Source organism: Saccostrea cucullata, unplaced genomic scaffold (assembly GCF_032062105.1).
Source record: "Saccostrea cucullata isolate Sc308-1 unplaced genomic scaffold, CSIRO_AGI_Scuc_v1 ctg498, whole genome shotgun sequence".
NCBI lineage: Eukaryota > Metazoa > Mollusca > Bivalvia > Ostreida > Ostreidae > Saccostrea > Saccostrea cuccullata.
Window position 1 is genome coordinate 145,668 of NW_026923078.1, and position 18,235 is coordinate 163,902.

An 18,235-nucleotide genomic window follows, 5' to 3' on the forward strand; every position below is an offset into this window, starting at 1 on the left:
ACATGAAAATACGCCATGAACGAAACCTTATGAACTAACCAATGACAAAGAAATAAATAAAAACCCTTATAATAAATTATTGCATACATGATACATTTCCTTCAATGATATATTATTATATATATTCTTTTCTAGGTGTAAACTTATACAGAAAATCGTACCAAATCTGTCTGGATTCTGGGAATGTAACTGATACATTTATTCAGGAAAAAGGGGAAGAAGTTGAACAAACAAGTAAGTGGATATAATCATATGAATACAGCTGGCAAGTAGGTTTCTCAGATACCATGCACACCGCACTTCTGTGGAGTGCAAGCGTAATTGGCCAAGGTGAAAAATTGTCGTTTCTTTGTAGAAGACAAGTTAAATTCTTATAGTTTTATTGGTTAGTTCATAAGGTTTCTTTCATGGCGTGTTAATCATTGCAATATTATAGAAATATATTTTATTCGATAAACTCAAACATGTTGAATAAGTCTTATGAATTGAATTTGATGTTTTTTGACAAAACGTAAAATTTGATCAGACAATTTGTAAAAATTATGCTTTTATAATAATGCAGCGTTTAACATTCCATTTCATGTTATGCAGTTAATAATTCGTAAAATTTAAGCTATGAAAGAAATATTCAAATCGTTTTCAGCAGAAAGAATTTAACAACTATTGTTTGCTTTTCGTTTCAATTAATTGACGAACTAATTCATAAAAATGCATTTTTCAATTTCAATCGCTTTAATTTTTTGTACAATTGTATTATATTTTTATAAATCAATTTTAGTCATTTCAAATATCTCAAATTTTCATTTAGGATAAAATCGCAAGTTTGTAACATATGTAAAGTTACCGGAAAATCTTTACTCCTAACATTTGTTTTGTGTTAATTAGCTTGTGCCTACCTTTTATAGTTTAGCCAAAAGGACAGAACGGGTGACATTTGTATAATGTAATGTTTACAAACAAAGAGAGAGAGAGAGATACCATTAGCTTATTAAAATTATTTAGAAAGTTTAAACGGGGAAAAATAAAGAAAATATTAACATGTCATCCAACATGTCTGAAATTATTTCAAAGGTTTATTTTTTTCATTATAATTCAAATGTTATTTGTTTATTTTATCTCGAAAATAAAATTTCCGTCAGACAGTGCGAAACCGTAGTAAAAGGAAATCTCATTCTGCAGGTATCGGCAATTTTGTATCCTACACAATTAAAACAAAAAAAAAATATGCATCAGTATTATAACCTTTGTAGTCTTCTTATTAAATGTGGTCACTGTCACTAATGATCGGAAGGTTGTGGGTTGTACTCCAAATGCAAAAGATAGTGTCAATTGGAATCAAGCATCTTCTTAATGTAAATTATAAACTTCGGAAATCTTGCAAGTACAATCGGAATATTTAGTAACAAATTAATTTTGCAAATGATCACCTATGACAAAGTAAGTATATTTTGAGTTCCTACATGTATTGTATTTAAAAAAGACTATAATAGCTTACTCTAAAGTCTTTAATTATACCCGCACTTTCTAAAGAAAGTTCGGGTATATTGTTGTTACTCATGTCCGTCCGTCCGTCCGTCTGTCACACTTTTCTTCCCTGAACTCCTCCTACATTTTTCACAGTAGCTTAATCATCTTTTGAGAGATGGTTGGTGGTGTCATGTAGATGTGCAGTAAGGTTTCGGAATTTTGATTTTGCCCCGGGGGATCAAATGGGGGTCGAAAAATGACGTTTTTTATGCAAAAAGCCCCATCTTCCCTGAACTCCTTCTACATTTTACTCAGCAGCCTAATCATCTTTTGAGAGATGGTTGGTTGTGTCATGTAGATGTGCAGTAAGGTTTCGGAATTTTGATTTTGCCCCGGGGGATCAAATGGGTGTCGAAAAATGACGTTTTTTTTTATACAAAAAGCCCCTTCTTCCCTGAACTCCTTCTACATTTTACTCAGCAGCCAAATCATCTTTTGAGAGATGTTTGGTGGTGTCATGTAGATGTGCAGTAAGGTTTCGGAATTTTGATTTTTCCCCAGGGGATCAAATGAGGGTCGAAAAATGACGTTTTTTATGCTAAAAGCCCCATCTTCCCTGAACTCCTTCTACATTTTTCTCAGCAGCCTAATCATCTATTGGGAGATGGTTGATGGTGTCATGTAGATGTGCGGTAAGGTTTCGGAATTTTGATTTTGCCCCTGGGGGTCAAATGGGGGTAGAAAAATGACGTTTTTTTTTTTGTAAAATGCAACGTCTTCCCTGAACTCCTCTTACATTTGAATAAGTAGCCTAATCATCTTTTAAGAGATGTTTGGTGGTGTCATGTAGATGTGCAGTAAGGTTTCGGAATTTTGATTTTGCCCCGGGGGGTCAAATGAGGGTAAAAAATTGATGTTTTTTTATGCAAAAAGCCCCATCTTCCCTAAACTCCTCTTACATTTTACTCAGTAGCCTAATCATCTTTTAAGAGATGGTTGGTGGTGTCATGTAGATGTGCAGTAAGGTTTCGGAATTTTCATTTTGCCCGGGGGGTGGGGGGTGGGGATCAAATCGGGGTAGAATTTTTTTTTTTTTTTTTTTTTTTTTTACATATATTTGACATGTTTAATCACCCTGCTTTCAAGAACTTCCCTAATATCTTATGCTGCAATAGCTTTAAACCATGATCATTTAGAAAATGATTGGTTTGTTTTGTGTATGTGTAAAATGGTTTCAAAATTTGAATTTTCATATGGATGGCAAAAAGGGGCTGGAAAAATATGGCCCCTCCCTAACCCTGGGGGTCATGATTTGTACAAACTTGAATCTACACCTCTTGAGAATATTTCCATATTAATCATGCTCTTGGTGTTCTTGAAAAGAAGAATTTTAAAGATGTGTTTCCTTTTATTCCTAAATAAAACTTTGATCCCTAATTGTGGCCTGACCCTAGCCTGAGGTGATGATTTGAAAAACTAGAAATATGTCTATAGGACATGAATGTCCCGCCAGATGTGTATTACTAATGGTACATTAAACAAGAGGCCCATGGGCCACATCGCTCACCTGAGTACTGTAGCTAAGAAAAAGTAGAAATTGGTTTATTATTGAAAAGTTAAAATCCAAAAGTAATCCCATGATCAATCATGGATTTGCTTTTCTTCAAAGAATTTTCCCATATATTTCTATTTAAAACTTTGGTCGGCCATTTTGGCCCCGCCCTACCCCCTGGGGTCATGATTTGAACAAATTTGAATCTACACTACCTGAAGATGCTTCCATATAAATATGATGAATTATGGATTTGTCATTCTTGAGAAGAAGATTTTTAAAGAATTTTCCCATAAATTTCTATGTAAAACTTTGGTCGGCCATTTTGGCCCCGCCCTACCCCCGGGGGTCATGATTTGAACAAACTTGAATCTTCACTACCTGAGGATGCTTCCATATAAATTTGATGAATTATGGCTTTGTCATTCTTGAGAAGAAGATTTTTAAAGAATTTTCCTATATAAATTCTATGTAAAACTTTGGTCGGCCATTTTGGCCCTGCCCTACCCCCTGGGGGTCATGATTTGAACAAATTTGAATCTACACTATCTGAGGATGTTACCCCATAAGTTTCATCTTTCCTGGCACAGTGGTTCTTGAGAAGAAGATTTTTAAAGAATTTTCCAATACATTTCTATGTAAAACTTTGGTTGGCCATTTTGGCCCTGCCCTACCCCCTGGGGTCATGATTTGAACAAATTTAAATCTACACTACCTGAGGATTTTAACCCATAAGTTTCATCTTTCCTGGCACAGTGGTTCTTGAGAAGAAGATTTTAAAACATGCCACCAAATTTTCATTAATTCCCAATTATCTCCCCTTGAATGAGGGCGTGGCCCTTCATTTGGACAAACTTGAATCCCCTTCACCCAAGGATGCTTTGTGGCAAGTTTGGTTGAAATGGCCCAGTGGTTCTTGAGAAGAAGTCGAAAATGTGAAAAGTTTACAGACAGACAGACAGACAGACGGACGCCGGACAAAATGTGGTCAGAAAAGCTCACTTGAGCCTTCGGCTCAGGTGAGCTAAAAACTAAAAACTAAAATTTGTATTAGTGTATTAAGTTTGATGAAAATATCTTAAACAGTTTTTTTCAGAATTGAAACTAAAATATAAATAAATTGGATATAGATAATAAATTCTCATCAAATTATGTATAAGTGCATGTTAAACATAAAAATGTCTAAAATTATTTCTTAAAAACTAAGCAAAATACAAATTAAAGAGGAGGGAGGTCAAGGTCACAGGAATGTGCAAGATGAAGTTTTTGATGCAGCTGAGTAGCTCTCACTAATACATATCAGCATATTATGTTTGATAAAAATATCTTGAATGATTTAATGAAACTGAGCTTAACACTTTGTTTTAAGAAAAGAGAGGTCAAAGGAAAGGTTGTGGTCAAAATGTTGCTCTAGCTGAAAAGCTTACATCAGTGTGAATTTACTATTAGCATATGAAGTTTGATAAAAATATAATTAATGGTTTATTTAAAACTTAGATAAACACATATTTTAAAAAGTGAGGTCAAGGTCAAAAGAAAATTCAAGGTCAAAATAAGTTAATGCAATAATAGCTCTCATCAGTATGTATTAGCATATGAAGTTTGATAAATATATCTTGAACTGTTTATTCAAAACTGATCTAGTCTAAGACATTAATTTTAGAAAAGTGAGGTCAAGATCACAGGAAATGTCAAGGTAAAAAAGAGTGAAGCATTGTAAAGCTTTAACTGCTTACATCAGTACGTATCATCATGTGAAGTTTCATTACACAACTTGAATCATTATGGTTTCTTTAAAATAAAGCTAAACACTAATTTTAAGAAAAGTTAAGTGAAGGTCAAAGGAAAGTAAAGGTCAAAAAATATTGCCGCAGTTGGATAGTTTACCTCTGTATATGCAGCAACATATGAACTTTGATAAAAATATCTAGAAAGTAATTTCTTTGAGCTCGATGGAAAGACAGATGGAAGGGTGGAGGACGGACATGACAAAAACTAATACATGTATTCCTAATCATGGTGTAGCATAAAAAACTTGAATCTACATTATATGAGGATGTTTCCATATCAAGATTATACATGCAAATTCAAAGAATTGTGGTCCTCTGCTTTCTGTGTTTAAGTGAATGGGATGCCATAATTTATGGCAGATTGTGTATCAAATATGCACCCCTATCATATGTCACTTTATGAAAATTAGGTCAAAGGGGGGAAATCATCGCATGCTCAAAATATTTTGTTGCAGGTAAAGTACATGTCAAATATGAAAGACCCATCTCTTTTCAATCAAAAGTTATATAAATATATAATATAATATTTTTGAAAAGTTGGTTAAACTTCTAGGTCAAGATCAATGAGTCAAAAGTCATGATATATTTAGAAAAGTCTTTTCACATGTAATATACATGTATAATTTAAATGCCATATCTTTTCTCTTTCAAAATGATTAATTTAAAATGTTATTTTTTGGAAAGTAGGTAAAATTTTAAGGTCAAGGTCTCACTTGGGTTAAAAAATCATAGTACATTTAGAAAGTTTTGTGGTAATGTACATGTGAAATATGAAAGCCCTATCTCATATTATTCAAAAGTTATGATCAAGCTTAAATTTATTGTGACAGATGCACATACTGTCAAAGATGGCCAGACTGACAGACAAATAAGATTTAATGTTCCCTCCCTTTCCCCCAAAACGGGGGACAATAATGCCCTTGCTGTTCTTGAGAAGAAGATTTATGATGGAAAAAATCCCCTGCATATTTCTTAACGCAAATCAATATTGTGTTTTTATGTCATTAAATTGTTTGTTTGTTGTTAAACATCCCTCTCAGGAATTTTTCACTCAAATGGAGACACCACCACTTGAAAAATAATGAGGACAAGTCAGATTTGAGGTCAACATTCATTTTAGGAGTTTTCAACCATTAAGACGTAAAGAGACAGGAACTCGATCCTTCCCCTCACCCCATCCCAGACCCCTGTTTATTCATGACATGTATGCAAACTACTGCTTGTTTTACATTTTAAAAAAAATATGTTAATAGCCTATATATATACAAATACTTTAATGTGGTCCATATCTTTGAATGATTTTCATTCCTAATTCTAGGAGGATAGGTTGATGAATGAAATGTCAAGCAATCTTATCATTGATGCACTTTTATTTAATTTAATGCAGTCATATTGTGAACATTTCCAGTTAGAATCATTAGGAGAGTGGGGATGACCTTCAGGGGGTTCAAAGCCTTTATACCATTAAATTTACATAACATAATAACACAAAAAGCGCAAAATTATGCATGGTCAAATGGAAAAAGTTCCTACTATTTAGGAGTCACATGATCATTTGCCATTACTGTTTACAGGGACTGGAAGTGTATCTTGAGATCCCCCCCCCCCCGAATTTGCAGGACTACAATATAAAAAAGACTTTGGATGCCCTCCACCCTAGAAAACAGACACCACCATAACTTCTCCTTTTATTTGCTTCTCAGGAAATTCTGGTCTGAAAATCCCCCCTCCCTCCCAGAAAAAAAAAATGCTGTATCTTGTTACTGAATGTAACGTCGATAACGGGCGATAACTATTTAGAATGTGAAATTCGTCTTATTGCAGCATCGGATGACCTTTGATCCTTTAAACTTTAACCTAACCAGTTGCATTTCAGACTATTTTACCCAAATCTATACCAAAACGTGTACTTACCGACTGCCATAGCTCCAACTTCATGAAATATAATCCAATTAAAACACAAAATAATTCTTACTGACATACATGCAATGATGTGTACACAACACTAGGCCTAGTACTGCACGTGCAGTGCTATCTAAAAATGATAATGGTAAAACTAGTACTTAAGTTAGGTACGTGACGCAAGCCCAATGTGATGCAGGTCTTTAGATACATTTACAGTATAAGAACAAATTTAAAATTATTATTTACAAAAGATGTTTTATCTTAACTTTGCCATCTAGGCCTATTTCCAAAAACAGGAAAATAGGGTGTGTTTGTGTGTGTGTGTGTGTTGATGGGAGAGGGGTGGGGGTTGACTAAATTGACTGGGTATACATGGTATATGGCAGCTTTCAAGGTGTTTCTGCCTAATCAAATATAAAAAAGTTTGTACATTTTTTTAAAAAATCATCAAAAACGCTTTACACTAATTTGAATAATATTTGTTCTTGATATATATTACAAAATAGATTTAAAAAGTTCCAATTATGGGCCAAAAATTTATAACCCCCCCCCCCCCCCCCCCCTTGTTTCAAACCTAATTTACATCATTAATTGAATTCTGTTGTTTAATTTCAGACTGGTAATGAATTACGAATATGAAATACATGTACCTATAAGATCGAGGCCCATGGGTCACATGTTCACTTGAGAATATTACGTTCAATTTGATGAATACATGGAGGCCCTATTATGTAAATTATTGAATTACCGGGTATATTGACTTTCTCCTTGGTTAAGCCCAATTTTAGAGGAGTGTGCATTTAGAGGCAAACACCTTAGTGCGGGTATTACTGTCTCATGACAGCATCTAGTTAAAATATTGAAAAAGAATTGTTCAAAGCATACTATTTTATACTGTGATCCTGTATCACAGCTAAAGGTCAATTTCATCATATCATAAGTATTTTAATATGGTTGAGGACTTGTTCAAGTTATGCTGTAGAACATAATTTATATAAGCTATTATAACAGTTTCTTTAAAAATTATCGAAAGGTGTTGTCGAAAACATTATATTTGTATTACATAGTGGAATCTTCTTAACATTCTATAGTTGAAATTGAGAACTGGAGTTACAAGGTAATATAATGGAAAATATCCATAGTCACCCGCTAAAAATTTCATTCATTCCCTTGTGTCGAAATATTAGTATTATCAAAGATCCGGCTCCTGCGAGTACTACTGGAACAACGCTCCACAGTGTAAGTAAGTTTGAGTTTAAATTGATAGAATTATTTAGTAAATTTAGTTAATAATACTAGAATGTTTGTACATAATTGAGATATATAATTTTACATTCAAAATAATTCAAGCATTATTTCCTCCCTAAAAATAAAGGGAATGTATGTACAACCTATCAATCCCACAGTGGCTTGTATATTACTCTGTTCGTGAATATAAACGCCCTTTGGACATCTTAGAATCTGTTTTCAGAAGGACAAATTGAACAGTGCTGTTACAGGGTACAGTGAGGGTGCAGTGAGCAGAAGAATGTGAACAAACAGATACGAAAACCGACTGATCAAGAAAGAAAGTTGGAATGCATTGCGAAGAAAACGTTAAAGGTTAATTCAAATCATTCAAAGTGTTTTACTAAAATAATTCTCTTACAGTTTATTTCAGCCTATAACTAAAACTATCGCTAGTTATAATCATATACAGAAGGTGTATTCAAAATAAACGTATTTGTATTTCAAAGTTTTTTTCTATAGATATTACTATTTGAAGCAATTTAATGTGAGCACCACGTAAGTAGTTAAAACTTATGTTCAAATTAAACGCTTGAAGACTATGCATGTATTTTTTATCTACTTAAAAGCATTGCTAATTAAAGATTAAATTAGAGTTTATATGATTTGAAATATCAACCTTTATTTGATAAAATTGCACCAACCTTTTTGTACAGTAGGGAGTGTTTGTTTCAGACAGCACTGAAAATAATTATAAGGAGTGAAATAATTTGGCAATTATTTGGTAACATGCAATAAGTTCGTTGAAATATTAATGTTCTTCATTGCATATTTTCTTTGATATAAAAAAAAAATATTTTCAATGATGTATCGTTTGTAGATACGGAAGGTAAGCGCATTTTTTCTTGAAGTTAGATATTATTCATTCTCTATACTGTTCACTATTTGTCTGAGTACTAGTTATGAATAATTATTTCAAACTTTTTTTTCATATTCCACCAGTATATCTAGATAAGAGGATTTGTCTATTATCAATATTCATACATACAATAAAGCAACATATTTGAATTCTCCTTTCAGCTACAAATTTTTAACAGAATAACACATTTTATTTAATCGTTTACAAAAAGCATGTCTTTTAAGAGATTCCCAAGTTTCTATCTTTTTTTTTCTTGCTAGTAAATGTCAAAACAATCAAAGAAAACTTTAAAGGCGAGTACATATTTTCTCAAGTTAATAGTTTTATCAAGCGTTCTGTTTTTCAAAACCGAACATTTTACATAATTTATTTATGAAGTGTTCCTTTTACATATCAAAATTTTACATGTTTGTCTGATGCATTAATAAGCCACTTAAATTTTAAAATTTCACAGATGTGCATTATCTGTAACTCTTCCTTGTGATGCGTATTATAGTATTTATTTAAAGGATATCGGATTTAAACTGATAGAGAAAGGGTATGTTGGAAAATGATGATTTATCTTTCATGCAGATGAAAAATGGCAAAATACATTTTTATTTTTCATTTGATTTTAATGCAACATTATCTCTTCCAAGTGGGCCGTCAAAAGTAAGACTTAATGCTTATGTACATTTTAGATTTTCGTAAGAAAGTTCAATTGTAACTTCGTTAATCGTAGAATTAATATGCTGCTGTTGTACTTGATTGTAAAAGCTGTATCGTATATGATTATATATACCATAATTACTTCTTTTCTTAGGAAATATTCAACTGTTCATGCGGCAATTATTAAAGGTAAATAATTAGAAAAGCTTTCAATACTTTTTCTGATTTTGTATATTTTTTTAATAAATATTGCATGTTTTATCTTTTGATTTCTTAACCGGTTTCCAAATGTCTTAATAGATGTAAGCAACAAGAAAATGTATTATCCGTCATATATAATGAAATCATGTATGTTGGGTTATATAGAAAAATAAAAGTTATAGTGTTTTCCATCAAAATCAGGATCTGTTCCATCAATTTTTAATTCTTGTAAAAATGGGATATCTTTAATCACATATTCTTGGAAAAAGTTATATAATATTGAGTAACATCTAATCCAATTTTGAATAAAATCAAATCATTCTTGATCGTCAGGCATCTGTGTTTATTGATTCGAGCCCCTGCCGGGTCTTACCTAGGTATAATATAAGATAGTTAGCAACTATTCCTTTGCTAAGTGCTTGGTACTATTATGTGAAAGTTGTAGTGGTCTTTCGATGCAAACTAAAAAACCGAGGCCCCGTATCACGACAGGCATTTTTACGATAAACATCTCTAACTGCTCAATGGTTCTGAGTGCCATGTAAAACCCCAGTTACATTTACAAAACCATCGACCTTCGGTTCAATTATCATCCAACCATCGGCAAATAGTTTTTTTAAGTCGATCATCGGTAGGACGTCGACATAACATTTAGAAATTGGGTTTTCGTACATTTCGGTCGATGGTGAAAATCAAACTGCGGCCTAGCAAACGATGAACGATCGGCTGTTGGTCAGGTTGGAATTATTTAATTTTTGAAAATTATCGATGTTCTAAGAATTAATGTGCCGGCTCAGAGTCGCCGGATACTACAGTCGAGAAACATATTTTACAGCTGACGATACGAGATAGATTAGGTCGCCCGACCATTGGCTTAAATGTGACGCAGGCGTGAATCTCTAAATATGAAGCAGATCATCGGCATATGACGTCGTCTCTTTATAAGAGTGAAAAACTCTCGATTGTTACATAAGATAACATACAGTCCCTTTATTATATCGTCATGCATGTATTTCTTTTGATTTTATAACCCTTTTATAGTTTATGCTGAAGACTACTATATTTTTAAAATTATATTTTGTTAGATTGCAAACCTGGTTTTACAGGACGAGATTGTGAACTCCCTTGCCGTTATCCAGGGTTTGGAAAAGGATGCCAGGAAACTTGTAATTGTGTAAAGGAATATTGTGATAAAGAAAACGGATGCCAAGGCATGTCTGTACAATTAAATGCAACCCATTTTCATTAACCTTTATTCTTTTTTCCAAACTGCATTTTTCCACGAAAGAATTGATTTTAATTGAATGCATCTCTTTTAATCTGAGACATTTATCAAACCTTTACTCAAACCTAACCTAATTTGGATAGCTTTATAAAAATGCTAGTCATTCACATCAAAACGGTTGTAATACCCTTGTACAATATTCCTGAGCTGTTTATTGAGACACTTCTCTGGGTGCGTGTTGATTAAATTTGTTGGTTATATCACCCAAAGGAATTTTACGGTTTGTCTGAACCAGACTCACTAAACTCTTATCATCCTTGGGGTCGAGGTATTGCTTTGATGTTTGTTGTCCCTGCTGTCCCTCCTTTTAAATCGAACTATAACATTGGAAACTGTTCAACGACGAATGTAGTGTGTATCAGCAATATGCTGTAATGTACATGTACATCCCTTGTTCCTAATTGGGATGAAAATAGTTTTATCATCAGAGTTCAATTCTTCTTTTTTCTGTCATTATTGAAACTGTAAACAAACTATTAAAAATTCTGCAGAATTCTGGAAAATACGTAAAAAATGTGCGGGGATTCCAAAATACATGTACTAAAATAGAACAGACAACAACATTGTTTAAAGGTAAAAACAATAATTTTTATTTTTTTTTATCGCCATTTTCAATTTTTGCCGCTGACTTATGGTACGTGTACATGTAGAAGGTTCTCATACACTTTCCTTAATTGACAATAACAACAAGTACTGCTAAGCTGTCCTTCACTACACGGACGTTTCCTGTAAGCGTGTGATAAATTTATTGATAAATATATGAATCTCAAATTTTACTTGTATCTAAACTGCTTTAGGATAAGAACATTTTAAAGCTTTATGATGACCATCGTCGCAAACCACGGGTTTTGAGTCCGCAATGATATAAAGAGAGAATTGACGTGAATCACCGGTGGGTTACCGATGATGTATGATCATACGCAATCATCTTTAAATGATATACTTAAAGAAATTTCAACCTGAAATTATACATGAGATTAAATTCCAAAAAGAAATCGTTGATACTGTTTATATAATTTATTCTTAACTTAAAATTTCCAGAATTCAAAATTGGGTACATTGATGAAAATCAGCGCATTGAGTGTCCATTTCCTTCCTATGGTATAAATTGTAATTCTCAATGTTCTTGTGAAAAGAAAAATTGTCACCATGTACATGGGTGTCCCCAAAATACAGAAGGTAATATCTGTGTAAATTTTAAATTTCACGTTAAGTTCATAACAATTCTGAGAGCAGACATAGATTTACCAGAATATTCAGCATAAAATAATCCTTGTTAACACTTTATCGAATAAATCGTGTATGCTTTTATAGATTGTCTTTTTGCTTTTATAGATTGTCCACTCGGGTTTTTTGGAACATCATGTGATCAACCGTGTCGGTATCCAAATTATGGAAAAGATTGTCAGGAGAAATGTAAATGCAGCATAGAATTCTGTAATAATGAATTTGGCTGTCAAGGTAAATGATAGTTGAAGTTTCCGTAAAATGTTGAGTAGGAATAATTGCCAAAAATGGTTGTTTTGATTCGAAATTAGGGAATTAAATCCAAAAGTTTGTTATACTTTCAAACCATTTGTAGGACCACTAGACAAATTTTGCTATTCTCCTAAATTATCTTAAATAAAAAGGTTAATTGGATGTACATCATCAAGGGCACGGCAAAGTGAAACATTCTCTCGCAAGCAGCGTTTCTATAAATCAAGAATGCATTCGACTTCAATCCCGATGCAAACTACGTAACGTCAATTTGGCACAAGAACACACTAACACACATAAACTGGCACTCAAGCACATTTCTATTTCCTTTGCTAGGGGAAAAAAGTTGTTGTGCTGTACTTCAATAATTTGTCGATATTGACCATAAATTGATCTAAACAGTTACCTCATTCAAGGCGTTTCCAAAATGCCTTATGCTTTGTATTATTAATATTAATAATTTTGGTTTGTTTTAAATTTCTCGTGTAAATGGATTTTTTTAAATTATGTTTTTGTTGATGTTAAAAAATGGAATAGTAATATGGATTCCAAGGCTTTGGAAAAGATGTTAATGATTATTATATTGAGTTAATTTTGCATTGCAGAAAAAAAAAATTGATGAAAAAATGCTAACTAAGAAATGCAAGCAAAGTAAAATCGCTAAGTTATTGCAGAAGCTTGAGATTATGAGATGAATGACTCCTATTTCTTCATATTCCATTTCAGAGGCATTTGAAACTACACAGACAAGCGATGCGTTACTTTTGACATCTTTATTACATCAAACCAGTGATTATGATATTCAACCTAATACAACTGGTCATACTTTCCTGACTTCTCCATTGGTTGGTGGATTAACGAAAAAAAGTAGCAGTTTTACTCAAGGTTTTATACACACTTTTATGGACACTTAATTATCTATTTGGTTGATATAAAATAATACAGATGAAAAAAAAAACTACTCCAGCCTCCGTGACTGAGCAACGCGGTTGTAATTTATTTCTTTATCATTCAAGAAAAAAAATATGAAGTTGATAAGCATGTTTATTACATGGTCATGCAGGGTCCTATTCATTTCTATTATTTTGCAGACATGTTATTTTAGGCTGGAAGTACTTTTACTTTAGGAACAGATAAATAGATAATGATACCATATTGATATCGTTATATTAGACAAAGCATTTTCAAAATAAATCGGCACGTTTGCTTATTGAAAAATATCAACAATCGAATACTACAAGAGTTTGGTATTTGGATATGCATCTGGCTGAATAGGTCATCTTTTGTTCTAAAAAATATTTTTTTAAGGTAAGTGTATTATTTTCCTTAGTAGGGAGTGACCAATGTTCTTCCTAGATATAAAAAATGATATTATGTTAACATAAGTTAAGTAAGATAAATGAACAAATTGTACGCTTGTTTTGTTATCCAGGTTGTTTTTCGGAGAAGGCTAGGACAATATTCCTGAAACTTTCCTCAAAGGACGATCACTGGTTGTAGTTGTGTTGTGTGGTCATTCAGTTTCAAAATGGCTACCGTTGCCATGGAAACCTGCAAAATGCGACGATTTTTGACCGCGAGTGTTCTCTCTTGTCCCTTGAATATTCTTCATGAATTTTTTTTATTTTAGTGATTAGTAATTGTAGTTGTGCGATTCGCATTCAAAATTTTCAAATAATCAATTATTGCCATGGAAACCAGGGGAAGTGAAAATTCTATAACTTTGCAAAATGTGGGTTATCAACATAAATTAATATTTTCTCTAGTTTCATACTGGCTTGAAATTGGAAAATGTAAACCTAGAATAATAGAGCAACAACAATATGGATACGCGGTCGTCGCCTTTCTCTGACACAGTGAAGATGAACCAAAATATAAATCAGAGAAAAGAATATTAATATTTGAACCAGTTGGAAAACCAGGCATTGAATATATTTATCATCACAATCCAATATATTGAATACATCATCCAGCTTTGAAATACACAAACTAATTGAATGTTTTCAAACTATTGAGTCAAATTTCAAACAAATGTAACAGAAAGTCAATCTAAAAACAAAATAACTTTTAATAAATCTACTTGTAAATCCTAAAAACTTAAGTCGCAATAAAGTTATCTCCAAAAATAGTGAATACATGCAAACCATATTTACCATAGAATTCTCTTAAAATTAAGACCAAATACTTACAGATGTCTAAAAATTGTTCAAGATTAAGGTCAAATTACGAGGGGTAATCAAAAACTTTGCGAGCTATTTCTGTAATTACAAAACCACAATTCAGATCAGATTGACATTTGGCACATGTAGAGTTATACAAATGTTCTATAAATAACGTATGTAAAAAAAAAGCGATTTTCCCTATGTTTGTGACGTCACAATGTGAAAAATGACGTCAATATTTAGGTCACCTGTGACAAAAGCTGGTTCACTGGGTCGTATCCAAGAAACGGACGACTGTAAAGTTAAACACATATCTTGGAAATGCCAAGAAACTTATAAGTTGTACACTGTTTATAAAGACAAAAAAAATTTTCAGAAGTTCAGTCAATGATTGGATTGATTGTTTAATTGAAGGAAGAGAGATGTTAAAAAATATTTTGTCGCTCAGTGAAACCAAGCAGAGGAAGAGGTGTGTCCTTTGTTATTCAATGTGATATGAAATGTCGCCAAGTTTCAGTATGAAAACAAGATGTGTTTGTGAAACACTATACGCCCGGCGGCAACAAAGTTCAAAAAATCTATTTTTAGCATATTGGTCACAGTCAAGGTCACAAGGTCATTGACCTTGATGTCATTTGAAAGAACTTTATTAGAGGAGTATGCATACCAAATATGAAGTCCCTATCTCCTACGGTTCAAAAGTTATGGCAAAAAGTGTAAAAAGCTATTTTTAGCATATAGGTCACAGTCAAGGTCACAAGATCATTAACCTTGTCGTCGTTTGAAAGGATTTTACTAGTGGAGTAAGTATACCAAATATGAAGTCCCTATCTCCTATGGTTCAAAAGTCATGACAAACAGTGGAAAAAGCTATGTTTAGCATATAGGTCACAGTCAAGGTCACAATGTCATTTACCTTGGTGTCATTTGGAAGGACTTTATTAGTGGAGTATGCACACTAAATATGAAGTCTCTATCTCTTATGGTTCAAAAGTTATGGCGAAGGTTAAAGTTGACAACAGACAGACAGACAAACAATCCAACAGATAAACAGACAAACAAACAGACAGGATAAAAACAATATTCGCCCGGGATCTATCGATCCGGGTGCATAATAAATTGAATATCTTGACAATATTGCATGTATAGATATTAAATTTCTCAAACTTCGTTTACTTCAGACTTTAAACATATCAAAAATAATAAAAGGAAGGCACCCATATTTTATCCACATTGAAAAAACGACGCTCCAAAGACAGAGTACTTGGATCTTGATGAGCGCCATGCTCATTCTGGAAAAGGATATCGTTATCTACCAATACTAATGCCGAGATGTGGACATTTACAACAAATTGACTGATTTTATTATGAAAAATAACTTGCATGTTAAGAAAAATAAGAAGCGGAAAAATCTTTAAGCTTCTGTGACATAACACTGCGAAGCTTGTAGCTTGTCGCGAGGCCGTCTATATCACGTGATCCGCGCATGGGTAGAACGGTTGCAGATGCATGTCAAAATTTGAGAGGACTACTTTCGAAAAAAACACTGAATTCTGTACTGTATAATTTCTTTTGTGGAAGTTATTCAATTATTTCGCGAAATTTTTCATCACTCCTCGTAGTTTCAATAGATTGATTGATTGATTGTGTATTGTTTAACGTCGCTCTCGAGAATTTTTCACTCATATGGAGACGTCACCGTATGCCGGTGTAGGGCTTCAAATTTTGACCTTTACTCGGCACTCAGGGCCATTGAACAGTGAGGGATCCTATCGTGCCAACACCTGCTGCTGACACGGGGCCTCGGTTTTTAAGGTCTCATCCGGAAGATCCGCAACTTTAACTTCAAAGTGCCGAGCGCCTGGCGAAAGAACAGTTGCTACCAATTTTTATCGACTTAGGTCAGTCGCGGTCGAGATTCGAACTCACGACCTCCCGTTCACGAAGCGAGAGCTCTACCGACTGAGCTATCGTGAACGGTAGTTTCAATAAAATGTTGATGTATGAGTAAGGATATCTTTTAAAAAATGTAATGTTATTTATTTGGAATATAATCTACAACCTTATAATATTAAAATACGAAAAACAATAAACGTTGCTTTAAGAATATTTATGCGATATTGATTGATTGATTGATTGTATATGGTTAACGTTTTTCCTTACATTCGGATATATTTCATTCCTATAGAGACGTCAGAGGTGGATTGTGCTACTCATTAGTCAAACTTACTAAAAGAGGCAGTGCCTTATTTCCCTAGTTGAATAACATTAATATAAATAAATACTCAAAATGAGAAAACATATACACTGCAAAAAGACAAAAAAAAGTTGTTTTTATTGCAAAAACTATTAAATATGAATTAGCTAGAAACCAAAAAATACTGTTAAATATACTGCTAATTTTCATGGGGGTTAATTCTTTTATTATGTAACTGCATGTTTTTGAGCAGAGGCTGTGCTCTATTGCATTGACTATAGGGAAACTTACACAATGTTTAATAAATACATGGTCACCAACCGTCCAAGTGATACATGTAAATACTGCGTTTTCAAAATTCCGCCTCGAAGGAGATGGGATATACTGTTTTACGCTAACGGGAAAATTACTAGAAAGCATTCGGTCACAGACTCCTCGGTTTTTTTTTTTTTTTTTTTTTTTTTGATTTGTAATTGATGTAAATGTTATTTTGATTTTTTCCTATATGCTATTATTATCTGACAAGTAAGGGACATTTACGTTAATTGTATGATCCTTAATACGCAAATGCTTAAAACAAATTAAAAAACTTTATTATCTTTTTTTAGACAATCAATACCTTCGAGAAAGTTCTTAACAATTCGTGTCAATTGTAATTCTCGATGCTCTTATGATAAGAAAAATTCCCACCAATGTGCTTGGATGTTCCCAAAATCCGGGGGTTATTATCAGTACAAATTAAAATATAAAGGTTTATTTCATATGATTTGATATTTATATGATAGCAGACTTGATTTATACTAAACATAAGAAAATAAATGTTTCGAATAAATAAATGTTTCTTCATCGAAAAATTGTTTAAAAATTTTGTTTTTATAGTTTGTCCACGTGGGTTTCTTTGGGGCAACATATGAGAAGCCGTGTCGGTATCCAAATTATGGTGATGAGTGTCAGAAGGAATGCAACTGCAACATTGAATTGTGTAATACCGTATAAGTAGAATTTTTAGCGAGGATTTAATTTTGGCATTATTAGCGAAGGTGCCGAGATCGCTAAAATTGAATATCGCTAAAAATCAATTGCCCATTATTTGTAAAAGCTTCTTTAATGTGCATTTGAAAATCGCTAATATAACATCTCGCAAAAAATAAATTACCAGTTTTGAAGGACAAATCGCTAAATTTGCGTCTCGCTAAAATTTCCACTTATACGGTAATACATTTGGATGTGGAGATCAAATAAGTAAGTGAATAAAAAGATACAATTGCTAATTACGAGTTTTTTGAGTTAAATTGTCGTTTTATATCCACGAAATTCATAACAATAATATGATTCTATTCAGATCACGAAACAAAATTCATCTTCATGATATGTTTTCCTCAAGGATATTTGAAATGTAATAG

At 32.9% G+C, this 18,235-nt stretch overlaps 1 protein-coding gene across 1 annotated transcript in view; it reads left to right on the plus strand.

Moving 5' to 3' along the window:
* Positions 1 to 13,387, plus strand: part of LOC134263115 (cell death abnormality protein 1-like) — a 76,292-nt gene extending 62,905 nt beyond the window's left edge. The window contains exons 2-5 of the mRNA XM_062745425.1: positions 9,663 to 9,697; positions 12,036 to 12,173; positions 12,330 to 12,455; positions 13,200 to 13,387. Coding sequence (XP_062601409.1) covers positions 9,663 to 9,697; positions 12,036 to 12,173; positions 12,330 to 12,455; positions 13,200 to 13,387 — 487 coding nt within the window. The remainder of the gene's footprint in view (positions 1 to 9,662; positions 9,698 to 12,035; positions 12,174 to 12,329; positions 12,456 to 13,199) is intronic.
* The last annotated feature ends 4,848 nt before the right edge of the window (positions 13,388 to 18,235 follow it).